We start from the raw sequence: 13,832 nt of genomic DNA, 5'->3' as shown, positions 1-13,832 counted from the left end.
CCTGCGGGGACACTGGCTTGGGGATGTGAACTGGGCTGCTCTCACAACCCAAGCAGTCAGCCCTGTTCAGAATGTGGGTGGAAGACCCGCAAGGAAAGCAGCAGGAACCGTAGGAAATGGTGTTGGTGGCTCAGTAAATAAGTGTTGCTGCACGAAAGTTTTGGGAGTTGTGGTGGATAATCAGCTGATCACGGGGCCCCAGTGTGATGCTGTGGCCAAAAGAGCGAACGTGGTCCTGGGATGCATCGACAGGGGACTCTCGAGTCGGAGCAGAGAGGTTATTTTACTTCTGCATTTGGCACTGGGGCGACTGCTGCTGGAATCCTGTGTCTAGGTCTGGTGCCCACAATTCAAGAAGGAGGTTGATGAATTGGAGAGGGCTCAGAGACAGTCATGAGAATAATTAGAAAACATGTCTTATAGTGATAGACTCCAGGGGCCCAACTGATCTCGTTTAACAAAGAGAAGGTTCAGGGGTAATTGATCACAGTCTATAAGTACCTACATGGGGAACACACATTTAATACTGGGCTCTTCAGTCTAGCAGGGAAAGGTCTAACATGATGTAAGGACTGCAAGCTGAAGATACACAAATGCAGATTGGAAATAAGGCATAAATGTTTAACAGTGAGAGTAATTAACCACCGGAACAATTTACCCAGGGTTGTGGTGGATTCTCAATCACTGACAATTTTGAAACCAAGATTCGATGTTTTTCTATCAGATCTGCTCTAGGAATTATTTTGGGGCAGCAGGTCTCTGGCCTGTGCTACCCAGGAGTCAGATTAGAGGATCATAATGGTCCCTTCTGGCTTGAGAATCTAGGAATTTTTGCCCCCAGTTGGTCCTGAGCCATTGCCGCAGTACAGCGCTGTTGGGGGCTTGGCCTCTTACCTTTTGCACACAGCTCAGGGCCGTAACTATTTGTGGTTAGAGGTGGCCAAAGTTTTCCACGGAAAAACGAGGTTTCATTGAAAATCAGCCTTTTTGGAGATTTCAAAGGGAAACTTTGAAATTAAACATAGTTTGGAATTGAAATTTTTGTTTCATTATTTAAAAAAACTTTGGAAGTTTCAGGCTTTTGTTTTCCCCTCTCTGTTTTTTCGTTTTTCACCTTTCAGTGCAATACGAGTGCTGGCGATAGCTAGGGCTTTCCTCCTCCCCTCCCCCCAGCACGTTTCCCATTTTCCAGTCGAATTTTCCAAAGATCTCTCCAACTTTGGAAATGTTACAGAGTGGAAAAAGGGGTGAAGAAAATACCAGCCAGCATTCCCTGTAGTGCATTCCCTGGCAACAGAGGAAAACAAGAACTGGGAAGAAAAAGGAAAACATTTCAAGTTTTTTGAAATTTCTTAATGACAAAAGCGGTTTCATTTTGAAATTTTCCTGTGAAACACTGAAAAATGTCAAGCCAGTATTCTGCCTGAGATGGTGTATGTGAAAAATACGATTTTTTTTTTAAGACATCCTCTGGCCGGAGAGCCAGCCCAGGTTACTGCCCAAGTTCCCGCTTGGGTGATTCCATTTTCCTGTCTTAGATCCCTCTGCAAAGACCTGGGATTCACCTTCATTTCTTCCCTGAAATGTTGAGCAACAGCTGCGTTCTCCCCAGGCTCCCCGGAGAGTCCTGCATATACCGTTTGTCAAGCACTTTTGGGTCGTCCCCAAGGAAAGGAGCCGCATAAATGTCTCTTGTCATTATTACAGCTCATTTCACTTGGAGCTACAGGAACCCCCCGTTCGGTAACCGTTTCCCAGGAGGGACCCACCGGTGTCTCATCTTCTCTTGATAGATCTATGAAGCTCCCGTTCACTTTAACTGGAGCTCCCTGGGCAGAACCGGAAGAGAAGAGGTCGGCCTGGAGATTGCTTAATGGAGGGCTGGGGATGCTCTGACAAAGGAAACACTCAAAGGGAGGGCATACCAAATCATTATAGCTCCTTCCAGCTCTATCCCTATTGGCCATTAGTTACCGTGGAGACTTCGTCACTGGTACAAGATCTGGCTTCTGAGACCCACAGGCAGGGGTGCTGGATCTAGGGGGGTAGCTTGAAGGAATAACGGCAGCTCAATGCCTGGCTTTCATCATATATGGGGTGTTCACTGTTCTATTCAATGGCTTTCAGCCCCCCAACTCTACAGATTGTTCCACCAGCCCTGCCCACAAGGCGTGGAGAACTGACTGGGGCTGGTAAACACCCACCCCTACCAGCACGGGTTGGGGCAGAGCCCCACTGGCAAAGGATGGGTTATGAGCATAAAAGACAAAATCTTGTATGGTGGCTGCACCGGAGTCTTTCCAAGGACCATTTCAGCCACCAGAGCTTAACGGTAAAACCATAAACTACCCCAGCCAGGTAAGAGCTCACGTTGGGGCGACGCCTGGCATTCGGAGGCAGATAACAATCCATCGTCCTAGAAGATTAATGCCGCGTTTCTGCTACCCGCGACTCAGCAGACGCTCCGGAGCGAGCAGCGAACTGCTTGTTAGATATTTAACCAGCATCTGGTGGAGTCTCTTTCAGCTCTACAAACTATCGGTTACTTTGTGGCCGCATCCTATTGGGAAACACCCGATCTGCTTATTGCTGATGGATCCGTTCAATAAATGCCAGCAGGAGGGCGTCTGAGACAGAAAGCCAGCCACGGCTTCCCTCTCACAACCGCTTAGAGGAACCAAAACGCAGTGAGTACAGAGCGTGTAAATAACTCAACACCCCCCCCCCCATAACGCTCAGAATTCCAGGCTTTGCAGCAGGGCTGATGTGGCCTGGCTTCAGGCCTCTCCACTGCCTCAGTTTACCTTCCAATCACTAATCAAGCAAACCACAACTGGTGTTTTCACAACACTGCTCCTTCCCTTCTGGGGGCAGTATGTTACCATAAACACTCAGCACCTTCCAAGCCTTCCCCCGGGGTTCAGTTCCTCCTCTCAGTTTACAATGGGTATCAGCGCCCTCTTGCCAGGCTCAAAAGTCTTTTCAGCCCTTTATCAGGGCTGCCCCTTCCTTGGCGCCCTCCCTCCAGGCTCACAGGCCCCCTAGCCAGGGCTTCTTACCCAGCAGGACCTCAGCTGAAGGTTATCCCCCAACAGACTCCTGTTCTTTGCAGGTCCCTCACCTACTCTCTGGACTCTCTGGGCTGCCCTTATATTCCCCAGCAGTCATATGTTCCCATCACATGACCCCAGGACTCATTCCCTTCACAGGAGGAACAAGCTAAACCTGGCCCCCAGCTCCCTTAAAGGGTCAGTTCACCCTGACGGGCTTCAACAGAGCCTCGCCAATTTCCACCAGCAGAGGATCTTAAACGTGAAACTAACCAGTCTACGTCCCTTGCCCCAGGAGAAGGGCAGACAGGGCTTGATCCCACACCCTGGATTTCCTCGCTGACTCCAACAGAGGCAGGATGAGGCCAAAAACGAATCCATTTGATCTTTTAAAATTCTTTCCATTTAAAATCACCTGCATTTCTAGTACTAACGCTAGGAATAAAGGGTGTTTTCAGGTGCTAACAGCGTCCCTTCTCAATAACAGCTCCGTAAAATAGTGAGGTGCGAGAGGGGTGAGATTTGCTCGGTCACCGAGGAGCTGGGCAGTATAGAGGAGATCATTTAAAATGTCCCTGGGAGATTTTTTTTTTTAAATGATGGACTCCCTTCCTGCCGTGCTGTGCCTCGGATTACCAGATGTCCTGATTTTATAGGGACAATCCTGATATTTGGGGCTTTTGTCTTATATAGGTGCCGATTACTCCCCATCCCAATTTTTCACACTTGCTGTCTGGTCACCTTAGTTGTGGCCCAGATTCACCAGCAGCAGGTGGGGCACAGAAACCAGGAGGGGAAGTGACGGTAACACAGAGCTGACTAGACTCACTGCCCAGCCCAAGCAAGGAGCACAAACTCAAACAGCAGCAAGAGGGACCAGCAAGGAGCAGGACGCTCTGTGTGGATCCATGATCCCGGGGCCCTTAAGGCCCCCCAGAACAACAGACATTTTCCTGACACTGTCCCTTTAAACTCTACTTTTCCCCCTTAGAAAGAAGCGAGCGCAGAGAAGCTCTTACCATGGGCGTCTCGGTAATAGGCGTGAGTGACGCTGCGGAACCTCTCCTGCCCCGCGGTGTCCCAGATCTGAAAAGGGCAAAGACAGGACAGCATCACACACAATGCCAGATGCTCAAACCAGCCCAGGCTGCTCTGGGAGCCAGGAGGATACGCCGGGCTCCTTTGTTTTCCTTTCAAAGAGGTTTCATTTCTTTTAAGTTTAAAATGAATTAAGGGGGAGGGGCTGGATAGAGCTGATCCAAGGACTGCAGAGAAGTAATGGAAGGAGGATTTTGGAAGTCTCCTGCTTAGTCACATGTTGAAAGGGACCTGCAGTCCCCCAAATCATCCCTGCCCCAGTGTGCTATCAAGATGGCAGCTTCTGATTGGACTGCTAATTATTGTTTTAATTCTACTATAAAGTTACCCCTTTTGACTCAAGTGGTTAGCCACAAATGTTGGGGTCCTGTGGGTTGGTCCAGTTAGAAATTATGACTGCACATCCTTTGTAAAGAAACAGGATTGCCTCAAAGAAGCACCTGATTTGAAGTCCTGTTTCTTTGAACACAGCAGGAATCAAGCAACAGGAGATCATGTCTTTGCTCATCACTCCAAGCCTCTTTCAGACAACACTCTGCCCAAAAGCACTCTCTCCGCATTTTTCAGTGCCACACTCCCAGTGTGACTGCTCTTGGCTTTTCTGCCCCTTATCACCCAGCTTCTCTGGTCTTTCTGATGCTTTCTCAGACACCCGTGCCTTCACAAAACAATAGCCAGCAAACCCACTTTGCCCAAGTGCCTTTGCTGTGGGTGGTGACATGGGCCCGTGTATGCAGTGGAGGTTGTTGTTGTTTCAGCTACCTGGTAACTTAATTGTTTCTTACCACTCTATTCAATGAAGGGCTGTGGTCACACCCAACCCATAATAGAATGGAAGCCACCATTTCAGAGATTTGCTCTTTGTGCTTAGCGATCAGAATCTCTTTCCTTTCAGCCCGCCTGTGAGCTGGCCCAGCCAAGGGGTTATGTAGGCAATTACACCACAAAGCCTTTGCAGATCTAGCCAGTTAGTTCTATTTGTTATTACTTCTTTGCTAGGTGTTGGCCACTCATGCTATCACCACAAGTTACTTGTTCCATGTCTCCATCCCTCCAAGAGAAGCACCGTGGAAAATGGTCCACTCAGCTCCTGATGGCTTCATGTCCTGCCAGGCCACGTACTGCAGGCTGAAGTGACTCATAGCTGGGCGTTCAGCAGTCTGCTCACGTGAGCAACACCAGCTGGCAGAGCGATGGAGGAAACATTGCGGGTTTCAGCAACGAAGGGAGAAAAATGAAGACCCAACCGGATATTCTTTCGGAAAATAAATATAAAATCCAGTGCCAATGCGCACTCCTGAGAAAATGACTTTAACGTTTCATTTCAACAACAATTCATGGTCTGATCTATTCGCACATGATTAATTTGCAACAGAGGGATGTTTGTAGGGCTAAGTATAGAAAAAGTGACAAGTGCCATAAATATTTAAGAGGCACGTCACCATTCTTCAGCATGTCTGAATACTGAAATGATGGCATTTGACAAACAGCCTACAATGCCTCCGTAATCGAAAATCCATTTGCTGGATGGATTTGTGGGGACCTACTAATTGAATTGATCAGTTTTTAATGCAGTGATGTGTTTGCGAAGAAACACACAATCCTATTGGGGGAAAGGAGAGCTCATGTTATTAGTTAGCTTCTGGCACGGAGGTCACAGAAGACAGTCAGATCTTGTGGCATTACAGCAGCTCCGATTCTTTTGGAACTGAAAATGTTGAGTTGAGATATCATGGGGCCGGGATGGATCAGGGGACCAGGTCACAGCGTCTTTCATCATGGAGTCTTTCACCACAAGGGTCTTGTCTGCACCAGGAATTAGCCTGGATTTCAGCCATCATAATGCACCACCGTTGCAGACAAGGAAAGACATGATTTAGACCAGTGGAACCCTGGTTTCTATTCTGTTCTAAATAGGTTCTTATACCAAAAGCTTATCACCATAATATCTGAGCATCTTCCAGCAGTGTATTAAGCAACATGACTACACATCTGTCACATGTTTGTTCTCTCATCTTCTCCCTGGGGGAGAAGTGGGTACAATGGAGTGTCTTGTTTTGGTAGAGTTTTAAGGTATGCCTTTTTGTTTTTAAATATACAAGTGCAAGTAGGGATTGCCTCCAGCAGTTTCAGTTGTGGCTTTCCTTGTCTGCATGGGTGAATTAAATCAGCAACTTAAATCAAGCCTCATTCCAAGTATATACAAGATCCAAGTAACTGGTTTGAATCGGGGCTGTGTCCAATCAGAATTCATTCTCACCCGGTGGCAGTTCAGTCGTCAACGTGAAAAGAGCTGCTGGGTTTGGACCAGTGTCCCCAGCACAAGAATAACCAGCAGGGAGGTCAAGGAGTCAATGGACCATGGAGACTAGCCTCCCCTCCCTTCCCCAAGTGACCCCTCACAATCAGGCTTGAGGGGCATTAGCGGGGAAGGCAGGGGTAGCTTGTACTGCAGCCAGCTATGCCGTACTTGTTTAATGGCGCACAGAGGCCTGTCTCCAGAGCTGCCTCTCAGCAGCGCTGAGAGAAATTCCCACTAAAGCTATTACAAAGATAAAGAAACAGGTAAATAGTCGCAGAGAGGAACTAATGCAAAATCACAACTGCCAAAGCGATTCCGCGAACTGCTGCTCCCCAGCGTGTGGCGGACGCTTTGTTTGGTGTTAGATATTGCTGATTTCATTACCCTGCAGCACATGTTCGAAAGTCGCTTGCAGATGGGAGAGAGCACTCTGGTACGTTCCTTACATCTCTCGCAAAACTCCAGATTCCCTGGGCGGGAACCGTGTTAAGAAAGTCCAACAGATACAAAGCCAATCGTGCTGGGAATTCTTCAGCCTGAGCAGATCTGATTCAGCTCCACTACATGAGTTCAGAGGTCTGCAAGGTCCTTCTCCGCCAGCGGACTCATGTTGAGGTTCTGATCCACCACAACTTCTAGATCCCTCTCAGCCATGCTGCCAAGCCAATTATCCCCCATTCTGTATTTGTGCATTAGGTTTTTCTTCCCTAAGTGCAGCACCTTACATTTGCCTTTGTTGAATTTCATTTTGTTGTCTATAGCCTTGGTCCCCAATGTATCAAGATCCCTCTGAATTTTAGCTCTATCCTCCAAAGTGTTATCAACACCCCCAGCTTCGTGTCATCTGCAAATGTGATCAGTGTGTTCTCTAGTCCTACATCCAGGTAATTAATAAAGATGTTTAATAACCTAAACAAGCTATCCTTTCAAACTAAACCCAACCCAACCCAACGTCTTGGTTCTTTCTTTTTTTGGACGTGCAGAAGGGTTTCATGAAGCCCTCGATCAACCGTGGGTATTTATAGGGTTCTAGTTACCATAGCCAGCAGCACTAGTCCCACAGCAAACAAGCTGACATGGACAAGGTCAGAATCATGCAGAGCAGACGGACGCGGGTCAGGGGCTTACCTGCAGCTTTACCTTCACTGCATCCACATTTAAGACTTTATTCTGAAAGAGAAAACAGAAGAATGATGAGAAAAGTGTAGCCTCTGTACAAAACAGATTTAGACAGAGTTACAACAGCAGTGGATTTACCCCTTCTTGTTTTATTAGTTTGTATGGAACTGGCCAACAAATACTTAAGATTTTCCTGGGTAACTGTCACATGTCCGTATTGTATTGATTAAGAACAAGAGCCTTTCAGTTATGCAGCCCCTTTCATCCAAAGCACTTTACCAACTAATGCCTGGAAAGAGATCGCTGCAGCCCGTGCTGGAGAAGAACACAGCAATGGTTTAGCAGTGTACATCAACCCCACACAATAATGTAGAGAGAACTTTAGGGAGGCAGAATGTCATTGTTCAGAGTGGAAATTAGCAGAGCACTGGGGTTACTGACCCTTATGAAGGCAGTCAGCAGTCAGGACCTTGATTTTTCAACCCCTCTGAAAGCCTGTTCCTGCCAGCACATTCTGGGAGTTGGGTTCTGGGTTCTCAGCCACCGGCCCATTCCTCTCACACCTCTGCTTCCCCTCTACAAAGGGGAGATCGTACCAAACTTCTTCGCAGGAGGGATTAAGTCATTACACATTCCTCCCGTGCAGTGTGTGCTAGAGAACACATGCTAGAGGGCATTCAAAGCACCACCAGAAAATACATCTGCATCACACCAGCTTTCAGCCAACACAGGGCTGTCAGATTTGATCCTCAGTAAGGTCCTTGCGGCCACAACAGGAAGTTTTTCTTCCATTCCTGGTAAGCCTGCCCCAGCACTGTCCCTACAGCACAGTCCATGGTGTTAACGCACAATATTAAACTCAAGGCTATAAACAAGGTCACGACTGTCAGAGGCTGTATGTTCTTTGCTGGGGTGTCACACCGGGAGAAGATACAGAGATGTGTCAATTTAGCTACCTGAAGTGGGCACGAATGAGACATGTCAGTGAAAACACTCCATAAGAGTTAGAGTTGGTATGGCAACAACCATTTTTTCACGTTCTCTGTGTATATATATCTTCCTACTGTATTTTCCACTGCATGCATCCGATGAAGTGGGTTTTAGCCCACGAAAGCTTATGCCCAAATAAATCTGCTAGTCTCTAAGGTACCACAAGCACAAGAACGAGGGTTCCTTTTACTCCATAAGTACAGGCCCAGGACACCTTCAGGCGTCTGGTCACAGGACAGCCTGGCGTGACTTTGTCAGACCTGCAGCCGTGATGTCCTGGTGACCATCTGAGGAGCAATGTCAATCAGTCTCCCCCAAGTTATGGGCCAGGAATCCAAAACTTCAGCACCTGCCTTTAAAGAACAGGAGAGGTTGGACGGCTAGTCCCAAACGCTGCGCCTGCATGGACATCCTGGAGGTGAACTCCTCCTGTCCTATAGATCATGGACGCTCTCTCCGTGCCCAGAGAAGGGGTATGGTGGTGCCTTGGCAATGGATGCATTAGAAATCTGTCAGTAGAACAAGTCCATGTCTTTAATATGGAGGTGAGGGTCCTCAGAGTCTACAGAGCCTAGCATGCCACGAGGCCTGGCTGCTCAAATCAAGACACAGCACTGCACCCTGGGTTTTGGAGTCTCTGCGGGTCACCACCTCTGCAGTGAAGATGACAGTAGGTGCAGAGTGCATGTGCAGCTAATCGCCGCATATAGACAGTGCTAGGCCCCTCTCTCTCTCTCACTGCCTTGGGAGTGTTCTGACCCACACCTTGCATTGCAGGCAGACATGGCCTCCATCTTCCTCTGCCATAGAGGGATATTTGCCACTCGCCCAGCCCTGCTCAGAATGTGCCTCCCTGGGGCAAGCGCCTGGCAGGAGCTTATCAGCACTTCCTCCACGGAACAGACCCATCTTAGGAGCTATTCCAAAATCATGTCCAGCTCCCAGGGTAGGGAGGTGTCTCTGTTACGATTAGGAAACCCGACAGATGTGTCAGAAGCGACACAGTCACACTTGGGGTATTCGTACTGCAAAAGGAGAATAAAGATGAAAAATGATCGTTTTCCACCTGGGTGCCTGACCAGAATCCAGGCACTTTCCTTCAGCGGCAGGGACATGCACGCATCGGAGAGGAAACCAACCCCAGCTCTGTGCCAGTCTTGGGCACCCACAGACAAACCCAACCCGTCTATTGGCAGCCGCTAAAGCAGACGGGCAGGTTGTTGAGACAGATTCATTCTGACCGTCCCCTTTGAAGAGGCTTTGCAGCGGGATGTCCCCTAAGAGCAGGCATTTTGCACCACCCGCAGGAAAACGGAAACGTTCTCAGCAAACCACGTGCGACTCCAGCTGCAGCTTCCCGGAGCTCAAGTTAGCAAAATGCAGGTGAAATCCAGTGGCACTGCTGCTCCGGAGCGGCTCCCCAGGAATGCTGGGATGGCAGTTGCCAGAAGCGTTACCGCACGCAGCAGCTCGGCCTTAACCGGGCTGCTGTTGCTCCCCAAATAAAATGTTGCTTTGATGGGCTCAGAGGCTCCATTTCCAACCTCCCCATTTGGTCCCACTCTCTAGGGCTCTGGAAATTAACTGTGATTTCCTCCCAGACAGCCTTTCTCAAAGCTGCCACAGCCCCCCCGGTGACCAGAGATACCAATGCCGCCAGGCTTTGCACAGCTTGAGGGGCAATAGCTGGCAGGCAGAGGACACTGGGGAGGGTGCAAATCAGGAGCGATGTCTATGGAGTAGAGCCACGTAAAGGAGGTCAGAGCCAGCCTGCTGGCTTGAGGGGCTGGAGGGTTGGCCTGACTTTGCTCTTGGAAAGTTCTCAGTGAGGTATGGATGGACTGTCAACTCTCCACCCTCCCCTCGATTGTGGGTTGGGAGGAATTTGGTAAATCCTACGGCCCTTCAGGTGCCTCTTTCCCACAAGCACTGCAGAGAGAGAGACTATTTTCAAGTGATTCCCCATCAATGTTTGCACAATGAGTCTGCAGGGGGCTATAAATGGGAGCACGAGTTTACTGCTGAAGGCTGGGACACAAAATCGATTCCAGATCTGTTTACCTAGAGCGATGCTACTTTGTATCTGCAGTGCGCTAGCGTCTCCAGGCCCCCACCCCGTCGGGCTAGGCGCTGCACAAACGTTAGACAAATGAGACTCGTGTTCCTACAATTCTTTTTTACTCCTGCTGCCCTTGTGTATACACATCTCCAGCTCCTCTCAAAATGGCCCCCGCCGGGTGGGGCAATGCTAGCGAAAGTTTGCTCATAAGTTTAGTGACCCCCTTCAAGGGGCAGGGCCTATCCCAGAGTTTTAAAATTCCCACCATCAAACCGAAGCCCTCCAGAGACCGCACTAGTGTCTGTTTCTGGGCGTCATCGCACCAGGGACGGGCAGACAGGCTGACCCCAGAGGATCACTTGTGTCTTATGCCCACCAGGGGGATTCTGACAGGACCTCGTCTGATTCTTTCTTAAAATAGATGGATATACTGGGAGGCATGGAGGTCTGAATACAAATGAGAAAACATTCATCTCCTACACCTAGCGGAGCTCTTAAAAACCTAGCAACTGCCATTTCCAAACAGCCAGACAGTCCATCGAGCCTGCCCTCTCCCCGAGTTTTACCAGAGCAGACTGACACCCGCTAGCTCAAAATCCCATTGTGCCGGAGCAGACCAATGGTCCAGCTAGCCCAGGAACCGGCATCCAACAGCGGTCAACGACAAATGCTTTGGAGAACGATATAGAACATCTAAAACGCACTGAACTGTGCACCATACGGGAGAAGAAATTTCTCTGAGTCCAGCTGCTGATCAACATCTGCCCTGAAGCAGGAGGATGGGGAGTCCTGGTAACTGCTTTCCTAGCTGCAGGTGTTATTTTTTATTCATAAGTGCTCATGCGCTTCTTTAAAACGCTTCCTGGGTTATACAAAAATCACCCGTGGAAACAATTTATATTGCGGTGCAACTAGAAGATCATTTTCAATGTCAATGTCCACTGCCAGGTACACATATTTGGCAATTTAAAATCCAGTATCACTGGTGCCAATTTATACAATTGCGCATAGCTCTGACGGGAGGACCTCTGGCAATAAATTAATGAGCTACAGTATGCGGTGTTAATGGCTTAAAAAAGATACAGCCAATTACTTACAAATATCCAGTTAGTAACCACCCTTAGAAACCTAAAAATCACTGCTTTTCCTGCCAATTTGGCTTCCTCTTCAAACCGAGATTCATTCTCTCTCTCTCTCTCTCTCTCTCTCTCTCTCTCTCTCTCTCTCACACACACACACACACACACACACACACACACACACCCCATCTCCTTTTTGTTCATTTTGTCTGTGTTTTAGATGATTGGACAATAAAAATCAGTAAGAAAACAAGATGAAGCAGTCAGACTTTCTGCACTGTCTCTCCATACTGCCCTTGTGCTGGACAGAACTTTAAGGAGATGAAGGATGGGCCAGAGATTATGGTGCTAGCTTGGGAATCAAAAGACCTACATGACTTGGGACAAGACAGGAAGTCTACTCCATCCTCCATAGGGAATGGAGAGAACCGCCCAGCCCAGGGGTGCTGGGAGGACTCATACACTGACGATTGTGAGGTGCACAGATGCTCTGGTACCCACAGTAGATAAACATGTTGAGCTGAGGGTGGATCGGGATTGCTGCTGGCCGTGCTGTATCTGCACTGATGAGCAGCAGTTCCGCTCGCCTCCTGACCCGCAGGTTAGCGACGCCTTCCCAACCCTCCCCTTAAACAAACGTTATTGCTGCGCACGACAGCAGATGGGCTGCATTACCACTATCCATTTTTTTTGATGCATCCTAGCAATTAACGAGACTCTAATGCTCCTGTTTCCTTTTTATGGCAGGCCCTGCTGCTTCCACTCTGAGCCATGCTGATCAACCAAATCAACAAACCCATAACAACTTTATCTCCACATCTAAACTGCCTGGTGGGAAGGGGCAGCTCACGCAAGCTGAGCGGTGCCGTTCTGCTTCTCTCCTGGCTGCTAGGCAGCGGCAGGACAAATCCTAGAGTGCTTGTTGTCAGATCACCTCTTCTGCACAGGGAGAGGGGGAGGTTGAAAGCTCCCCATTAGAGGCCTGACGGTTACAAAGAGGGAGGGTATCTAGTGGTTTGAACAGGGGACTGGGAGCCAGGACACCTGCTTCTAGTCCCATCTCTGCCTCTGACTCACTGGGGAAAGTCACCAGCTCCCCAGGACTCAGTCTGTAAAGTGCTTTGAGATCCCCAGGGAGAGGGGGCGACAGGAGGTGAGAGGTGAAGGTGACTGGTGAGTCCCAAGTACCGCCTCTCACGCATGAAAGGAATGAGCTGCTTTCAGAAGCAAAATGGACGCTCCCCCCTCTGGCTGAGGATGGACTGACTGCGGGAATGGGCCAGGGAACACCCCAAGCCCTGCTCTACATCCCTCCCTTGCTTGGCGGGCGTTCCCCTTGGCCCTGCTCCCTTCCCACGCTGCCCCCATTGCCTTTGTGGAGGGGAAGCACCAGCCTCTGCACTGCCTGCCCCAGCTGTTCAGAGGGGTCAATTAGGCACTTTCAGTGCTGAGCAAGTCACAGATGCTGCAGGGAGTGGGGAGCAGAGAAGACAGGAGCATCTCAGGGGTGTGGGGGAAGCTGCACAGAGACCAGTGCCTAGAATTCAGAGCCCCTCTGAGCAACCCGTCCAAGACAGAAACCACCTCAGGGCAGAGCATAGTTCGAGATGGATGAGATTATCAAGTAAAATCAACAGAGTAGCCAGTGAGAAGCAGAGCTGGCAGAAAAAGTGATTTTGATAAAACACAGCTTGGCTGGTTTGCTCCACTGTTATTATTCAGTGTTTGGGAGCGTTCAGCCAGACCATGGTCCAAAGAAGGATTCATCTCAGATGGGCGCTCGTTAGTCACTATTGATCCTTCATTATTCTCCTGATTAAAGAGAACCAGTCAGAACCAAGGAGAAGAATGTCCTATGTCCAGATTACCTATGTCATGGAGATAATCAACCAAACACTATGAAAAATATTAATACCTAAGAGAGAATCTCCTTCAGTATCCAGAGACTGAATCCAGAAAAACATGTTCAGAATATCTTTGTCACCACAGTATGACTCTGCACTGACCTTGCACCTTAAAATCCCATTGAGCCCACAGAAAAGTGGGTGGGGATATCTCCTTGTTGAAAAATTGGGTAGAATCAGCAAAGAGCTACAAGAACGATTCAAACCCCACACAACCGCAAAGCTCAATCT

At 48.9% G+C, this 13,832-nt stretch overlaps 1 protein-coding gene across 1 annotated transcript in view; it reads right to left on the bottom strand.

Annotated features, from left to right (window-relative positions):
• Nucleotides 1-13,832, bottom strand: part of RAB26 (RAB26, member RAS oncogene family) — a 203,797-nt gene that overhangs the window by 61,409 nt on the left and 128,556 nt on the right. Inside the window, exons 3-4 of the mRNA XM_005288938.5 lie at nucleotides 7,579-7,620; nucleotides 4,070-4,136 (exon numbers count right to left, since the gene is read on the bottom strand). Of these exons, the coding sequence (XP_005288995.1) occupies nucleotides 4,070-4,136; nucleotides 7,579-7,620 (109 nt within the window). The remainder of the gene's footprint in view (nucleotides 1-4,069; nucleotides 4,137-7,578; nucleotides 7,621-13,832) is intronic.

Source organism: Chrysemys picta, chromosome 10 (genome assembly GCF_011386835.1).
Source record: "Chrysemys picta bellii isolate R12L10 chromosome 10, ASM1138683v2, whole genome shotgun sequence".
NCBI lineage: Eukaryota > Metazoa > Chordata > Testudines > Emydidae > Chrysemys > Chrysemys picta.
Note: the sequence above shows the minus strand (reverse complement) of the source record. Positions and strands in the feature narration are given on the sequence as shown.